The sequence below is a fragment of the Dendrobates tinctorius genome, unplaced genomic scaffold, assembly GCF_039654945.1.
Source record: "Dendrobates tinctorius isolate UK_male_01 unplaced genomic scaffold, ASM3965494v1 ptg000144l, whole genome shotgun sequence".
In the NCBI taxonomy this organism is placed as follows: Eukaryota; Metazoa; Chordata; class Amphibia; order Anura; family Dendrobatidae; genus Dendrobates; species Dendrobates tinctorius.
In genome coordinates, this window is record NW_027361811.1 from 10184533 (window position 1) to 10203414 (window position 18882).

The 18882-nt window shown below is 41.0% G+C and overlaps 1 protein-coding gene across 5 annotated transcripts in view; it reads left to right on the forward strand.

The window, feature by feature from the left end:
* The window catches only part of SLC28A3 (solute carrier family 28 member 3), a 189632-nt gene that overhangs the window by 86572 nt on the left and 84178 nt on the right, over positions 1-18882 (forward strand). For all 5 annotated transcript variants that reach the window (XR_012220370.1, XR_012220372.1, XR_012220371.1 and 2 more), the window contains exons 2-3: positions 5587-5658; positions 6149-6204. Coding sequence is in view for 1 of the 5 variants with exons in the window: in XM_073546016.1 (XP_073402117.1) it covers positions 5587-5658; positions 6149-6204 (128 nt within the window). In the remaining 4 variants the exon portion in view is untranslated. The remainder of the gene's footprint in view (positions 1-5586; positions 5659-6148; positions 6205-18882) is intronic.

The following is an 18882-nucleotide window of genomic DNA, read 5'->3' on the forward strand; positions in this document are numbered from 1 at the left end:
AGCAATGCCCCCATCCCTTATGGGAAATATGCAAAAACATGTAAATCAACAGCCATGGAGACACCATCACATGTTTCTCAACGCAAGCAATTGAGAAACATGTGATGGTGTCTCCGCAGCTGTTGATTTAAAAGCTTAAAAATGGTCAGGTTAAAGTCCTTACCTTTGTCTTATAGAAATACTGTGGAAGAGCGTAACATAACAGAGCTGAAGTTGTTTTGTACGGAGGAATGAGCTAAAATTCAACCAAGCTGTTGTGTAAAGCTAATCAACAACTATTGCAAATATGGTGATGCAGTTATTGCTACACCTGAGGGTAACACCAAATACTGAAAACAAAAGTTCATCAAAGGGGTTGTCCGGGCTTTTCACATAATCTTAGTGCATATCTGGGCTGCAGAATGCTGACAATAAGTGATTTACCTTCTGTGGCCAGTTTGCAGCGTTTGCTAGATATCATCTCTTGCTTGTAAGAAAAACATCCAGGGGGGGGGGTGTTCTGGCATTGAAATGACAACTGGCCCTTTCCTCCTCAATAGTTTCACTTTCCATAGAACACTGTTCAGCTTGTGTCTGGGGAGGAGCAGCTGGGTGGTCTTCTCTCTGCACTGGGGCTGCAAGAGGGGGAGGATTTGTTACTGTGTGAGGAGGGATAGGCTTGTTCATGTGGTTGGGGAGGGCCTGTTGCTATGGAGGGTGGGGTTGTTGCTATAGAGGGCATGTTTTTAGTAGAGTAGGACTGCTGAACTAGAGAGTATAATTGAATGCAGCATGTGAATCCAAAGGTGCTATCACATTACCACCCAGATCTGCTCTGATGACATCTTATTTTATCAACAGGCGTCAACATCAAAATCAGTATAACGAAGAGGTGCAGATTTTGTGCTGTCAGAGATATTGGGGAGGTTGGACCTGTGGTTTAACGTAGCTAGGCTAATGTGTGTGAGTGCTGTCCAACAAACAAGCTAGTGTAATAAGCTCCCTGCTGTGGCCTATGGGACAGCCCCACACCCTACTTTAACTCCCACTATTCTGCTGGGAACTCCCAGACATTGTGCATGGAAGCTCCCTGGACCTTTGTTTGTTTCTTATTGATTTAGGCCTGATTGACTAAGCTCTGACTGTTTTCCTGGCATTTGATCCGGTTATGCTCCTGACTATGGCTTTTGATTTCTGTTTCTATTATTTATCGTCACTCCAGTTACTGACCCAACAAGCCAGACTTTTCTTGGCTCGTTCTTCTGGCCAGCAGACACTGCGTGGAAGCAACCCAGGGGACCCCACTGTAAATCCAGATGCCTGTATAGCAGTTTAAGGGTGAAAGCAGGAGTTTCCTATGGGATCTGCCAGACAGTCTGTCCGAAATAACCTTTTTTAACTAACAACCTCTGATATAACAGGTGCTTTGTGCAGTCAAGAAAATTATTTACCAGTCAAGTCTGTGTCCATTTATTGCATTAGAACTCATATGACACAAGAAAATGAGAGGCTGAGGGAAAGCAGGCAACTACAGCTGAGCTCTGAACTTGCTGCTTCACAAGCAAAATTGTCAGCAGGTCATTTTATTTAAAAAAAACCAAAGAAGTTAGCTAGTGTAGTTTGCATGGAGCATATCTAAGGCCCCCTTCATAAGTCTGTGTTTGCAGTATGCGTGGTGTGGTGCCCCTGAGGGTTCAGTCGCCACAGAGGTACTGCACCTCCTCCTGAGGTGTGGTACCCCACCATTCAGGTAAGGTGGAGACACCTGACCACACTCCAACACCTGCATCCCACACAACACAGTAGTGTAGCAAAGCACCCTTGGGTGGCTCCCTGCTTGGGACACGAAGCGCGTTGGGAGGCGGGTGGAGTTAGTTGGCACCAAAAGAGCGGGAAGAGTTTAGGAATTAGTCAGACTAACAGAGTCAGTGGAAGAGTGAAGATCCCCTGAGTGGGATGGATAAAGGAAGTGCTGCAGCCGACCTCAGTGACCTGGGTCCGCTGGCACAGGAAAGAGACATTGATGGAAAGCCTGACTCTCTCCATAAGAAGGAAGGATTAGTACGGAACGTAAGGAGAGGAGGACTAAGGATTAGGGTTAGAGCAGAACCCTTCCCAAGTTCACAGTGCAAGGCCGGGGTCCGGTCCCCGAGGTTGTATGGATACTAATGGTCCTGCGACAGACAACGGAGGAATAGAAGTTGTCACCACTTTTTTTCCACATGAGACTTGGGGGCACAACAGCAACGATAGTGAGCCGGGACTTAGTATCAAAGAGTCCCCGAAGTAGGCTACAGCTGTCTGCTGTACAAGTAGAGTTCATAGGAACATCTGACAGGAGGAACTCCAGTGTAACTCAGTACTGAGAGTACTTCACTATAGGCGCAAAAGGGAGACATTCAGAAAAGGCACATATGTTGGCGGAGTGTTGGAATGGAGTACTTCATCTTGCCTGGAGGTTGGCTGAGCCCCTGACCTGGAGGACACGGCACCGAGGCGGGCACCTGTATGCTCAAAAGACTGTGAGTAAAGCTTTGGAACTACATGCCCTGGTGTCCTCTGCTTATTCCTGCACCATCCCACTCCGCACTGCTACATCAAGGTGCCGGACATTACACTCTCTCCCTCAACACCTATCTTCTTCATCTACTCTGTCCTGGGACTACAGCCCTACCTGTGGAGGGCTACACCATCATTGCTGCACCACACCATCTGTCCCAGAGGATCTGTTTGCAGCGTCGGCTTAACATCTTTATTGCCAAACACCACAGGTGGCGTCACGAATCATCCACTTATAAACTTTAATCATCAGCCACACTATTTCCTTTTACATGGACGCCCAGGGACACAGACCAGGTCACCGCTACCGTGACACTTCCCATTGAAATCCACCGGGCCCGGCTCTGAGTACCCTCGGCCCTGGTGGGCGATCCACGTGGCATCCTTTTTTTTTTTCACGGATGCCACATGTACCCATTATAACCTATGCTGTTGTGCACATGTCTGTGTTTTTACCAGGATCTTGTGGCTGTGTAAAATACTCGGAGACATGTCCGTTTTTTACCCTCAGCATTGATGACAAGGGCCAATACAAGTCTATGGATCCGTGTAAAATATATTTAGCATACGGATGGCATCTGTGTTTCATCCGTGTGCCATCCGTGTGCTGTAAGTGTTTAACTATCATGATCCCAGTGCAGGTTTTGACCTGCACGTCAGGAGATAATGTCTTGAGCTCAGTACAGGCTTTGACCTGCACATCTGGGGTTAATTATTGTGGCCTCTCTTTAGTTCAGGCAGAGCGTTTTATTGCCCTGAGATACTCCAATCCCTGTCAGTTATACTTTTGCCTTTGGCCGAGTGTTGTGACCCCTGTGTGCCTGTTTGTTGTCTTATAACTTGCTTTATGGTTCTGATCCGGTTCTGTCCCCGTTGTGAGTTTGCATGTTGATTTTGTACTGTATATCTGCTTCTCTGGTTTCTGACTTCTTGGCTACGTCTTGACTATCCATTCTGTCTTGCCCTTTGGTAATTGTCGTGCTATCTCATGCTTTGACCCCGGCCTGATCTGGTTTATTTCCCTGTCTATGCCTATTAGTAACTTTGTTCCGTAGTTACCATTCTAGGAGTTTTCCTGCAGCTCCTAACTCTCGGGAGTTTAGGCCACGCCCCCAGCAGTCACATGCTTCAGGTCCTGTGGGTCTGAAGCATGCATCTTCTCTGCTGCTGCCCGCTCCACAGGCATCTCTGAGCACAGGTTGTCTTACTCAGGACACGCGCACTGGCTCAGTGAGCAAGTGCAGTGCGGTGTTCCTGACATTAACATTGCAAAGCATAGGAGAAGCTTTGTAATTTCTTTTTTGTTTGCCATACCAGAAAAACACTGCTGCACACTGATCCAACACACTGATGACCCACTCATCCAACACACTGATGACCCACTGATCCAAAATACTGATGGCACACTGATCCAACATACTGATGACCCACTGATCCAACACACTGATGGCACACTGATCCAAAATACTGATGGCACACTGATCCAACATACTGTTGACCCACTGATCCAACACACTGATCCACAATACTGATGGCACACTGATGACGCACTGATCTAACACACTGATGACCCACTGATCCAATACACTGATGGCACACTGATCCAAAATACTGATGGCACACTGATCCAACACACTGATGACCCACTGATCCAACACACTGATCCAAAATACTGATGGCACACTGATCTAACACACTGATGGCACACGGATCCAACACACTGATGACACACTGATCCAAAATACTGACGACACACTGATCCAAAATACTGACACACTGATCCATCACACTAATGACACACTAATCCAACACACTGATGACATCTATACTGTTTTTTCCAGTACCGGTTTAATACGGCTCTTGCACAGAGCAAGTTTACTACATATTTACTTTGAGCATTTTTTACTACAAACAATGCTCAAAGAAAAGTACCGTAAATTAACTTTTCAATACAGTATTCACTTGTGCCCTCACACTAAGGAAATACAGTAAATATTCGTGATAGCTGCACTTGGTGACTATGCTATAGTGTATTCTAGGATTCTGTAAGTGCCGATCATCAGCAGGAATATTCCCATGTACTTTGTGTATGAAGCACTTGGTGTTTAACGCTTTCTTATACAATCATTTTATATTGTTCTCCCAAAATTAATTTATTTCCCCTATTACTATACATTTCATGGCAAAATGTAGTATACAAAATGGCAAAATACTCTTAGCTTATGCCATAGTGTGGTATATTACAGACAACCTGGTATCTCTCCTAACATGCCTATATTAGATAATACTTGAGTTTCTTGTGAAATGACAGCGCTGAAGCATCTAATCAGGAGGATTTTGCATTGTTTCTTTCCGCTTTTATTCTTATAGGAAATGTATGCATGTATTAACAAATGGTGCTAACATTACTCTTGCCAATGTGGCTTTCCCCTGCAACTATGAATTCAGAAAATACTTTTGGTAGCTTGTAAATTATGGTAAATGGTAGAAGTTCAGATATTTGAGATGCAGCCTATTATCAGCTACAGAAAGGTGCATTAGCTTGTGTATGAATTTATTATGACTTTTACGCTTGATATGTAGTGCTTAAAGTAGAAAATTTTTGTGAAAAAACATAGTTGTACAGAAATGTTACAGCTTTTGCATTTTAATGCCAGCCATGACACTATTCTAAAATGTATGAGGGCTTAACAGGGAGGACAACTACAATGGTGGATGCACAAATTCAGTATAATCTACATCAGAAACTAGCAGAAATTACAGCAAAAAAATGTATTCAAGATTTTTTATTTTGGCACAATGTAGCCCTGAATTTGTTGCATCTTACTTTAGAAGTTTTATCTTCAAGATTAGTGTTGGAATACCTGTTGAATCGGTCCATGAGTGTTTTCATTTCCATTGTAAAACATACATTGTACTCCATTAGGAAATGCCTCTAATGAGCAACCTAGCTGAGAAGGTTTTGAGAACTGAAAAAAATAATCATTTTCAACTATTAAGATTTTATTAGTTATTGATTATTTGAATAATTCATATTCTATGTTACAGAATGATGAATCTGCATCTAGTGATGAACCGAACAGGAATCATGTTAATGGAGACTCTGTCATTATTAGCCAGGTAACAGAATGAATAACAAATATACCTCTCATTCACTTCAATTCCATTTTCTTATTTTATATTTACATATTTATGGATAAATTATAATAGCCAGATGAAAAAATGTATCGTTACTCATTATTAGAGATGAGCGAGTTGCATCACCCAACCCCAGTCCTCGTTCCAGGTCAACATTCTCTGGCCGTGGACAGGATATCCACAAAATTCTTTATCCTCCAGGATCCCAGATTCGGCTCATGATTAGCTGGGCTGGTGAGGTGTCATCTGTGTGCCACACTTTGCACAGATGACATCACGCCAGGACAGCAAATCAAACGCCGCGTCATGGAAACCTGAAGGATAGGAATCTTACCCAGCTCCTGACCAGAGTCAGAGAGCACTGACCTGGACCATGAACCGGGGCTGCGCGAAGCTACCCGCTCATGTGTACTCATTATATTACATATTATAATATTACATCCGTTTCTTTTTTCTCCCACTTTAATTTTAGCTCGAAGATGATCGCTCATTTACTAAGCATAATAAAGAAGCCTCAAGTCATAAAAGGTATTTTGGACATTCTGCTTTGCAACATTTGTATAGGAAAATTCTGAAAATATTAGTGTATATGTGACACTTCGTGTAAGTGCCTGTATACGTGTGAAATGAACGTACAAGAATACAATCTTTTAGTTCACACAGACAGTCAAGATGCAGTTAACTCATATTATAGTAGTTATAGATAGACAATAGAAAAAGCTATCCACAAACAACACGCATTATCATAAGATCTACTGCTGTCTGTACATCAATAAACACAATCATAAAATGGGCCAAGTCAAAGTAACAAGGACTGTATCTCCTATACAGCATCTGTGACAATGATGGGCAAGTAAAGGCACCATAAGGCTAGAGTCACACTAGCGAGAAATATGGACGAGTGCTATGTGAGAAAAAATTGCGTAGCACTCGGACCAATGTTAATCTATGGGGCAGCTCACATCATCCAATTTTTCCTCGCCCGTATTATATGGGCTGAGGAAATCGCAGCATGCTGCGATTTGCACCATACTGCGCCCGAGACTCGGCAATGCAAGTCTATGAATTACACACAGACCAAACATGTGACTTGCGAGAAATACGCACCGGTGTCCTTTAGAAAAGCTGGCAATTCAGTGCACTGTACAGTAAAATCACACTGACATGTTTAATAAAGAATCGAAAGAATAGATATATACACATAGAATACATATATATAGATACATGTCACTGAGACACATACACACATATATATATATATATATTTATAGTTCATAGAGTTCTGCATGGCATAATAGCTGCTAAATCAATTGCTGGCTTCTGTAAAATCATTACAGAACCCGACATGATATGACACATGGTTTACATATAGTAAACTATGGCATATCAAAGCACTTTATATATGTCAGTGTTTACTAAATTTATTAGTTTATGTTATGAAAAATTTGGAACTCTAGGGGTTAAATTTAAGGCTATAATCGCGGAAAAAAAGTGTGGGCTTTCGTGCAATTTTCTCCGCCAGAGAGGAAAAGCCATTGACTGAGGGCAGATATTATTAGCCTAGGGAGGGACCATGGTTATTGGCCTCCCTGGCTACAAACATCTGCCCCCAGCCACCCCAGAAAAGGCGCATCTATAAGATGCGCCTTTTCTGACACTTAGCCTCTCTATTCCCATTGCCTTTAGCAGTGGCTCATGGGTTAATATGTGGTTAATGTCACCTTGCTATTGAAAGGTGACATTAAGCCTGGTTAATAAAAGAGAGGTGTCAATAAAACACCTGTCCATTATTAATCCTATAGTAGTAAAGGGTTAAAAAAGACACACAAACATTAATCAAAAATTATTTTAATGAAAATTACCCAAAGTTTTTGACCAAATTTATTATGCTGCTAATTCTTTTTCAAAATACCTTTATTAAAATTTTTACATTACAAAGGTAAAAGGAAAGGGAAGGGAAAGGGATGCCATCAGAAGAAGAGGTAGAAATCGCTTTATTAGGGAACATACAGAGGGCAAAACAAGGGGAGAAGGGGAAAAGGGAGGGGGGTAAAAAAAATTAACAGTAATGTTACAACTCAGTAAGACATATGGGATAGATATATATATATATATATATATATATATATATATATATAATCTTAACAGTAACATAACACCTCATTATAATGCGGTAAGAGATTGACGTTGTTGCATAAAATTATAAAGAATAAGGAGCTAAAATATTCAGACCCAAAATAAAGATTCATAAACAAGATCATGGCACAAACTGTGCCCAAGAGTCCCACCTTTTACTATATTCGGCAAAATAATTGTTCGCAATTACGTGAGTTTTTTCGTAAGAATTATGTAATGACATCTTGTCTATGATATCACTTACTCTAGGAACTGAATTCTCATTCCATAAGGCAGAGACAGCGTTTTTTGTAATCAAAAACAAATGGATAATTATATATTTATGAGAAAGATGTATTTCATCTAACTCTAAAGAAAGTAAGGCCATTTGTGGTGTTAGAACGATTTTTTGCTTGGTAATCTTATTGACTATATCTAAAATCTCTGACCATAACGGTCCAATTTTAGGACATTCCCAGAATATATGTAGCAAACTACCTGTAAAACCGCAGTTCCTCCAACAATCTGATGATTTGCCTGGTTATATTTGGCCAATTTAGCTAGAGTGAAATACCATCTAGAAATGATTTTGTAGTATGATTCATGCAGTGAGGCGCAGCTATTTGATGAGTACGTCAGTCTAAATGCCCGTTGCCATTCCTCCTGAGAAACTGAAACGTTAAGGTCCTTTTCCCAGTTAACCATGAAAATAAATTTTTCAGTGTTTCCTTCTTTATTTAAAAGGTCATAGATACCCCTTGACCTCCAATAAATCTTATTATTAGGATTACATAACAATAAAGATTTGAACTCATCATCTTTCCTCCATCTCACAGATCTTCCTTACCTGACCTGTCTATTACAATTAATGACATCACGCTTTCCCCAGTACCGGAAGTCCGCTGCCTCGGAGTAAACCTTGACTCTGCCCTGTCCTTCAAACCGCACATCCAAGCTCTTTCTACCTCCTGTCGCCTCCAGCTCAAAAATATTTCCAGAATCCGTCCTTTTGTCAACCCTCAATCTACTAAAATGCTTGTGCATGCCCTCATCTCCCGCCTCGACTACTGCAACATCCTTTTCTGTGGTCTCCCTGCTAACACCCTTGCACCTCTCCAGTCCATCCTTAACTCTGCTGCCCGACTAATTCATCTCTCTCCTCACTACTCCTCCGCTTCTCCCCTCTGCAAATCTCTTCACTGGCTCCCATTCCCTCAGCGTATCCAGTTGAAATTACTAATACTGACCTACAAGGCCATCTATAACCTGTCTCCTCCATATGTCTCTGAACTAATCTCCCGATACCTTCCCTCACGTAATCTCCGGTCAACCCAAGACCTCCTTCTCTCCTCCATATTTATTCGTTCCTCACCCAACCGCCTCCAAGACCTCACCCGAATAGCCCCCATCCTCTGGAATTCTTTGCCCCAACATGTCCGACTATCAACCACATTCGGATCCTTCAGACGGAACCTGAAAACCCACCTCTTCAAGAAAGCCTATAGCCTGCAATGACCCTGCTGCCTCCTCACCACTACCGCAGATATCACCTCAACCAATACCTGAACTGCTGCAACCCATCAACCTACTGTCTCCTTCCCCACCATCCTATAGCATGTAAGCCCGAAAGGGCAGGGTCCTCTTCCCTCTGTATCAGTCTGTCAGTGTTAGTTTGTTTACTGTAAGTGATATCTGTAATTTGTATGTAACCCCTTCTTATGCACAGCACCATGGAATCAATGATATTTATAGAAATAAACAATAATATTAATAATAATATTCCGTGATTAAAGATTTTTTCCTTTAATATTTGACTATATATTTTTTTTAATAGTTTAACCAAATCTAGATCCTGAAAAGAAAAACTGTTATGAGTCTGTAAAGTTACATTGCTTAAGAGCTCTTTAACATTATGCTGCTAATCCAACAGAATCCCTTGCTCTCCTGTAATAAAAAAAAAAAAAAACAATATCCATACCTCTCCATACCTCTCCGCAGTTCAGTCAGGTCCTCCGCTGCAATCCATCACAAGGGGTTAACTAATTTACAACCGGATTCAGTGCTAATGCTACCAGCCCAGCTGTAAACCACTGCAGAATGAATGAAGTCATGTCTACGCAGCCTCTGCGCCTGACCGGAGATGAACTGATTAGCATGGGAAAGTTTCTTAATTTTTTCCCACACTCCTGAGTTCATCTCAGGTCAGGCGGGGAGTCTGCGCAGCCTCACTGACGTCAGCGGTGGTCACTGGGACTGCGCAGACTCCCCGCCTGACCCGCGGTGATCTGACAGCATGGGAAAAAGTTCAGAAACTTTCCCACGCTAATCAGTTCATCTCCAGTCAGGCGGGGAGGCTTTTATATGCACAGAACAATTGTTAACTTGATTGTTCTGTGTGCATAGAATAACATTGTTCTAGGCACCATATGGCCTGTTTACACAGGAGGATCTGCTGCCAAGAATGATGGTATTTATCCCCTACACACCGCGGAATATTTCTGCTTTTGTATTTCTGTTTTTTCCTCCCCTTCTTCCCAGAGCCATAACTCTTTTATTTTTCTGTCCACATTGAGTTACGAGGGATTGACTTTTTAAATATTTTTTCCTGCAGCTGTTGCTTGCATTTTAGCCTTAGATTTAGGAGAAATTCAGTCTGGCTGCATAAAAGAGATGACTGGGTCTTCTTGTACCCAGAAGCTCCTTGTCCCTCCCCATACCCAGCAGTCATTTGACTTCCAGAGGAAAAAGCGCTGTGAGCACTTTGTACATTGTGTATATGCATAGCGCATGTTTAGCGCTGCTCACCATTATTGGCACTCCATTTTTTTCATAGACTGTACAATATCTTCAGAAATAAATGGAAATGTACCAAAGTTATATCTCAGGATTTTTTAATTAGTGGTCCAAAGTAATACGACAATAAAACATGGTTTTTCAACTTACATGTTGCAATTTCAACGAAGAAATTGAATAAACAGAATGTGCAGCAATAAAGACACCCCTAATTAATACTTGGTTGCACACCCTTTGGCATTGATGACTGCATCCAAATGTTTCTTCTAGTCATCTATAAGCTTCTTGCACTTCTCTTGAATGTTTGCAGGGTTCTTTTTCCCAAAGGCAGATTTCAGCTCACCCCAAAGATTTTCCATGGATTGAGGTCAGGACTCATTGTTGGCCATTTTAAAACAGTCCATTTTTTCTTTTCAATCATTCCTGTGTACTTTTGGATCTGTGCTTTGGGTCATTGTCTTCCTGGAAGACGCATGATCTTCAACTCAAAACAAGTTTTGCTACACTGGGTAGGGCATTTTGCTCTAAAATCTCTTGATAATTCTCTGATTTCATGATTCTTGTTATAATGTCAAAGCCTCCAGTGCCAGACCCAGCAAAGCAATCCCACAGCCTTTTAGATCCTCCACTATGCTTAACTGTTGGTAGGGTCTTTTCCTTATAAGCTTCATTGTTCCATCTGTAAATAAACTGTTGCTTTGCATTGCCAAAAAGCTCTATTTTTGTTTCATCTGTCCACAGACCTTTTTCCCAGAAGGATTTTGGTTTGTCATGGTACTCTTTGGCAAAGATCGGTTGTTCATTTTAATGTCTTTTCTTCACCAATGGTTTTTTACTTGGCCTTCTGCAATAAAGCTTTGCCTGGTTTAGTGTGCGGCATATGGAACTTGTTGGAGTCATGACCAGTTCCAGGTTGGACTTAAGGTCTTTGAATGTTTGACATGGTGTTTGTTCCATCATTCGCACCAACCTTCGAAGACATCTCTTGTCAATTTTTCTCTTTCCTCCATGTCCAAGAAGATTCTTGATGGCTACATGCTTGGCAAACCTCTTAATAACATTGTGCATTGTGGAAAATAGGACACCAAGGTCTTTGGAGATGGCCTTATATCTTTTGGAAGTCTTGTGTTTGCTAATAATTGCAGTTCTGATGTCCTCAGACAAGTACTTTGTTTTCCCCATTGTGACAATGGGACAGGACCTACCATGTGGTTTTTTAAAACACTGAAATCATCATTCATTGGCTAATTTATGTTACATGGGCACCGCCAATTAATCACAGTTAATTTGTGTTTGTGATTTACCATAGGCGAGTCAAAATGTGCTTCCATACTAATTAAATGTAAAGGATTCCAATACCAGTGTCACATCAAGCTTTAGTTTTTTCTGTTTTTCGCTCTCATTGTTTTTTGTTTTAAATTATTCTTTATCATTTGCTCTTTTGGATTTAAAATGAGTGCTTCATACAAAAACTATTTCACTTGATTCATTTTTTTCAGGATATATTCCACATTATGTACTTAAACGTCATGGGTGCCAATAATGATGAGCAGTGGTCAGAAAGGCAGAGATAATAACAAACAATATTTGCCTTCTCAATGGAGAGTCCATTTGTATCTGACAGCCACTTCAGGACTTCAGCTATGCAGTGACATTTTAGAATGTCACTGAAGAGAACATGGAACCCCGGGATGTTTATCATCTATGGGTGATTCAGAATTCATTAATTAGTAACTAAACTTTTGTGAGATTTTTTAATATTTTGAAGGCTCTTTAATTCTGGGCATATTAATAGAGGTCTATGTTCTAACACTCCCTCCATTCATTCAATAGACAGGAGCGCAAACAAACGCTGGAATATGGATGATTAGGTCTTTGGAGCAATCAGTGGAGCGTCTCAGAACTCAGATCCCCACCAATCTGCAACACAATTGTATATGGCAGAGGCCAACCTGACATTGCAATTGATCTCTGTACTAAACTTGGTTCTAATTAATAGGGGGTTTGGTGCTGTATTTATGTACTGATGATGGTTCTCGTCATGTATTTATGTACCAATGATGGCTCTTGGGTTGCATTCATGTACTGATAGTGGTGCTGGTTATGTATTCATGCACTGATAATGGCAGTTGAAATTAGAATCTAAAATTTACAAGCTATATATCTCCTCAACTGAGATGAGAAATATAAAAGTAAAAAAAAATAACAAACACATTGTATTCACCTCTCCAGCCACTATTCCATGATGTGGCCATTTTAACATGCTAAAATTGGTGAAAGGTCTTCTTTTCGGAAAATCTGTCACTGTTTTGCTCTTCTCAGCTGATTTGTGCTTATCAAAGTTCAACTGAAAGTTCATGTGGTCTGAGCTCAGAAAAAAACACAAAAAGATAAAAGATTTACAAACCTCTGCAGCCAGCAATAGACAGCGTAACACATAGGCTATAGAAGGCAAAAGTAGCTAATTGTTTAATGAAACCCATTTGCAAGCAAAGAATGTTTCTCTCAAATTACATACAGTTGGGGAAATAAGTATTTGGTCCCTTGCTGATTTTGTAAGTTTTCCTCCTGTCAAAGACATTAACAGTCTAATTTTAATTGTAGGTTAATTTTAACATTGAGAGATAGAATATCAAAAATAAAATCCAGAAAATCACATTGTATAAATTATATAAATTTATTTGCATTTTGCAGTGAGAAATAAGTATTTGATCTCTCTGGCAAACAAGGCGTAATACTTAGTGGCAAAACCCTTGTTGGCAAGCACAATAGTCAGACTTTTTTGTAGTTGATGATGAGGTTTGTGCACGTCAGGGGGAATTTTGGTCCATTCCTCTTTGCAGATCATTTCTAAATCATTAGGATTTTGAGGCTGTCACTTAGCAACTTGGAACTTCAACTCCCTCTAAAAGTTCTCTATGGGATTAAGGTCTGGAGACTGGCTAAGCCACACTATGACCTTAATGTACTTCATTTTGAGCCACTCCTTTGTTGCCTTGACTGTATGTTTTGGGTCATTGTCTTGCTGGAAGACCCAGCCACGACCATTTTTAATGTCCTAGCAGAGGGAAGGAGGTTGTCACTTAGGATTTTATGGTACATGGCTTCATCCATTCCCCCCTTGAGGCGGTGAAGTTGTTCTGTGCCCTTAGCAGAGAAACACCCCCAAAACATAATGTTTCCACCTCCATGCTTGACAGTGGAGACGGTGTTCTTAGGGTCATGGGCAGCATTTCTCTTCCTCTAAACACAGCGAGTTGAGTTACTGCCAAAGACCTTAATTTTTGTCTCATCTGACCACAGCATCTTCTCCCAATTACTCATTAGGTGTTCATTGGCAAACTTCAGACAAGCCTGCATATATGCCTTCTTGAGCAAGGGGACCTTGTGGACACTGTAGGATTTTAAACCTTTATGGCATAATGTGTTACCAATGGTTTTCTAGGTGACTGTGGTCCCAGCTGCCATGTGATCATTAACAAGTTCCCACCATGTAGTTTTAGGCTGATCTCTCACCTTCCTAATGATCAAGGATACCCCACCACGGGGTGAGATTTTGCTTTGTTTCCCAGATCGATGTTGATTGACAGTCTTTTTGTATTTCTTCCATTTTCCTACTATTGCACCAACAGTTGTCTCCTTCTCACCCAGTGTCTTATGTATGGTTTTGTAGCCCATTCCAGTTTGTGCAGGTCTATGATCTTGTCCCTGACAGTCTCATAAACTCTTTGATCTTGCCCATGTTGTAGAGGGTAGAGTCTGACTGATTGAGTCTGTGGACAAGAGTCTTTTATAATGGTGACTATGTAAGACAGCTGTCTTTAACCCCTTTTCGCAATATGACATATTATCTCATCCATGTGCCCTGGGACTTAATTCCCAAGGACGGGATAGTATGTCATAGCCGATCAGCAGCGCTCACGGCGGAAGCGCCGCTGATCGCGGCCGGGTGTCAGCTGATTATCACAGCTTACACCCGGCACTATGTGCCAGGGGTGGTCACGGACCGCTCCTGGCACATTAACACCTGGCACACTGCGATCAAACATGATCGCAGTGTACCGGGGGCATAGGGAAGAATCGCACAGGGAGGGGGCTCCCGGTGCCCTTCCCTAAGACCCTCGGAGCAGCGTGATGTGCTCGTGCTGCTCCGAGGGTCTCCTCCCTGCAGGCCCCCATATCCAATATGGCCACATGGGCCTTCGGGGTCCTGCAGGGAGGCGGAATCGCACAGGGAAGGGGCTCCCGGCGTGCTTCCCTAAGACCCTCGGAGCAGCGTGATGTGCTTGCGCTGCTCCGAGGGTCTCCTCCCTGCAGACCCCTGGATCCAATATGGCCGCAGGGGCCTTCGGGGTCCTGCAGGTAGGCGGCTTTCTTAGTGCCTGCTGAGAGCAGGTGCTGAGAAAGCCTGTGCAGTGCCTGTCAAATTGCTGATCTGACATAGTGCACTGCAAAGAGTCAGATCAGCAATCTGACACTTTATAGTAATGTCCCACATTGGGACAATAATAAAATAAAGTGTAAAAAAAAAAATCATGTATAAAAATAATTTATAAAAAATTCCTAAATAAATAAATAAAAAAATTCCCTAATAAATTCTTTCTTTTTGTAAATAATAAAACAATAAAAATACACATATTTAGTATCACCATGTCCGTAATGACCTGCCCTATAAAACTGTCCCACTAGTTAACCCCTTTAGTGAACCCCTTATAAAAAAATAAACAAGGCAAAAAACAATGCTTTATCATCATACCGCTGAACAAAAAGTGCAATAACACACGATCAAAAAGACGTATATAAATAAACATGGTACTGCTGAAAACGTCATCTTGTCCAGCAAAAAACAAGCCACCACACAGCGTCATCAGCAAAAAAAAATAAAAAAATTATAGCTCGCAGAATAAAGCGATATAAAAATAATTTTTTATATAAAATTGTTTATATTTTATAAAATTGCCAAAGCATAAAAAATATATAAATGCAATATCGCTGTAATCGTACTGACCCGAAGAATAAAACGGCTTTATCAATTTTACCACACAAGGAACGGAGTAAACGCCCCCCAAAAGAAATTCATGAAATGCTGGTTTTTGTTCATTCTGCATCTCAAAAATTGGAATAAAAAGCGATCAAAAAATGTCACATGCCCATAAATGGTACCAATAAAAACATCAACTCGTCCCGGAAAAAATAAGTCCTCATATGACTGTGGGTCAAAATATCGAAAAATTATAGCTCTCAAAATGTGGTGATGGAAAAACTATTTTTACAATAAAAAGCGTCTTTTAGCGTGTGACAGCTACCAAACATAAAAACCAGCCATAAATAGTAAATAAAACCCCCCTTTATCACCCTTTTAGTTAGGAAAAAATAATAAAACTTGAAAAAAAGTATTTATTTCCATTTTCCCATTAGGGTTAGGGCTAGGGTTAGGACTAGGGTTAGGGCTGAGATTAGGGTTAGGGGTGTGTTGGGGTTAGGGTTGGAGTTAGAATTGGGGGTTTCCACTGTTTAGGCATATCAGGGGCTCTCCAAACGCAACATGGAGTCTGATCTCAATTCCAGCCAATTCTGCGTTGAAAGTCAAATGGTGCTCCTTCCCTTCCAAGCTCTGCCATGCGCCCAAACAGTGGTTTGACCCCACATATGGGATATCATCGTTCTCAAGACAAATTGCACAACAACTTTTGGGGTCCAATTTTTCCTGATACCCTAGGGAAAATAAAAAATCTGGGGCAAAAATATCATTTTTGTGGAAAAAATATGATTTTTTTTTTTCACGCCCGGTGTTATAAACTTCTATGAAGCACTTGGGGGTTCAAAATGCTCACCACACATCTAGATAAGTTCCTTGGGGGGGTCTAGTTTGCAAAATGGGGCCACTTGTCGGGGGTTCCACAGTTTAGGCACATCAGGGGCACTCCAAAGGCAACATGACACCCGCAGACCGTTCCATCAAAGTCTGCATTCTGAAACGTCACTACTTCCCTTCTGAGCCCCGACGTGTGCCCATACAGTAGTTTTCTCCCACATATAGGGTATCAGCATACTCAGGACAAATTGGACAACAACTTTTGGGGTCCAATATCTCCTGTTAACCTTGGGAAAATAAAAAAAACTTGGGGACTAAAAGATCATGTTTGGGAAAAAAATATGATTTTTTTATTTTCACGTCAGGGCGTTATAAGCTTCTGCGAAGCACTTGGGGGTTCAAAGTGCTCACCATACATCTAGATAAGTTCCTTGGGGGGTCTAGTTTCCAAAATGGGGTCACTTATGGGGGGTTTCCACTGTTCAGGCACATCAGGGGCTCTCCAAACGCGACATGGCATTCGATCTCAATTCAAGACAATTTTGCATTGAAAAAGTCAAACAGCACTCCTTCCCTTTCGAGCTCAACCTTGCGCCCAAACAGTGGTTTACCCCCTATATGGGGTATCAGCATACTCAGGACAAACTGCACAATAACTTTTTAGGTCCTGTTTCCCTTGGGAAAATAAAAATTGGGGGTAAAAAGATCATTTTTGTGGAAAAAATATGATTTTTTTTTAATTTTATGGCTGTACGTTATAAACTTATGTGAAGCCTATAGGGGTTCAAAGTTCTCACTACATCTAGATAAGTTACTTGGGGGGGTCTAGTTTCCAAAATGGGGCCACTTGTGGGGGTTTCCACTGTTTAGGCACATCAGGGGCTCTCCAAACACGACATGGTGTCCAATCTCAATTCCAGCCAAAAAAGTCAAATGGCGCTGCTTCCCTTTCGAGCTCTGCCATACACCCAAATAATGGTTTACCCCCACATATGGGGTATCAGCGTACTCAGGACAAACTGCAAAATAACTTTTGCAGTCCAATTTCTCCTGTTACCCTTGGTAAAATAAAAAAATTGGACCTGAAGTAATTTTTTTGTGAAAAAAGTTAAATGTTCATTTTTTTTAAACATTCAAAAAAATTCCTGTGAAGCACCTAAAGGGTTAATAAACTTCTTGAATGTGGTTTTGAACACCATGAGGGGTGCAGTTTTTAGAATGGTGTCACTTTTGTGTATTTTCTATCATATAGATCCCTTAAAGTGACTTCAAATATGATGTGGTCCCTAAAAAAAAATGGTGTTGTAAAAATGAGAAATCGCTGGTCAACTTTTAACCCTTATAACTTTCTAACAAAAAAATTTTGGGTTTCAAAAATGTGCTGATGTAAAGTAAACATGTGGGAAATGTTACTTATTAAGCTTCTTGTGTGCCAGATCTCTGTGATTTAAGGGCATAAAAATTCAAAGCAGAAAAATTGCAAAATTTTCAAAATTTTCTCCAAATTTCCATTTTTTTCACAAATAAACGCAAGTTATATGAATGAAATTTTGCCACTAACATGAAGTACAATATGTCATGAGAAAAACAATGTCAGAATCACTGGGATACATGGAAGCGTTCCAGAGTTATTACCTAATAAATGTTACAGTGTTCAGAATTGTATAAATTGGCCCAGTCATTAACTGGCAAACCACCCTTGGGGGTAAAGGGGTTAATGCAGGTAACGAGTTGATTAGGAGCGTCTAACTGGGCTGTAGCAGCCAGAAATCTTAATGATCAAATACTTATTTCTAAATGCAAAATGAAAATAAATGTATATAATTTATTCAATGTGATTTTCTGGATTTTATTTTTGATATTCTATCTCTCAATGTTAAAATTAACCTAACCTTAAAATTATAGACTGCTCATGTCTATGTCAGTGGGCTTTAAGCTACTAAAAGCAATGTGAAGGTCTAACAGCTTGAATAATAATTTATTATGACTTTTATGCCCGATTTCTACTGCCAAATGTAGCAAAAGTTGTACAGATATTCTTCATGGTTCAGGAACATCTTCACCACATAAACAATGCTTGTTTTGATGAATCGGGGCCATTAAGTTTAAAGTGGAAGTTTAACGCATCGGGTATTCTAGAATATGTATGCAGTTTATTTTTGAAGATTTAATAATAATGCAATAATGCACCCCCCCAATCCTGATATGTGTGGTTCTCTCACCCCCAATCCTGATATGCATGCTACCCCTCAACCACCTATCCTGGGATGCATGGTCCCCTGACCCTCCAATCCTGGAATGCATGGTCCTCTCACCCCCTCAATACTGGTATGCATGGTCCTCTCGTCTCTCTTTCCTGGTATGCATGGTCCTCTTACTCCCCTTTCGGGGGTATGCATGGTCCCCTCACCCCCAATCCTGGTATGCCTGGTCTCCTCACCCCCTTTCCTGGTATGCATGGTCCCCTTACCCCCCTTTCCTGG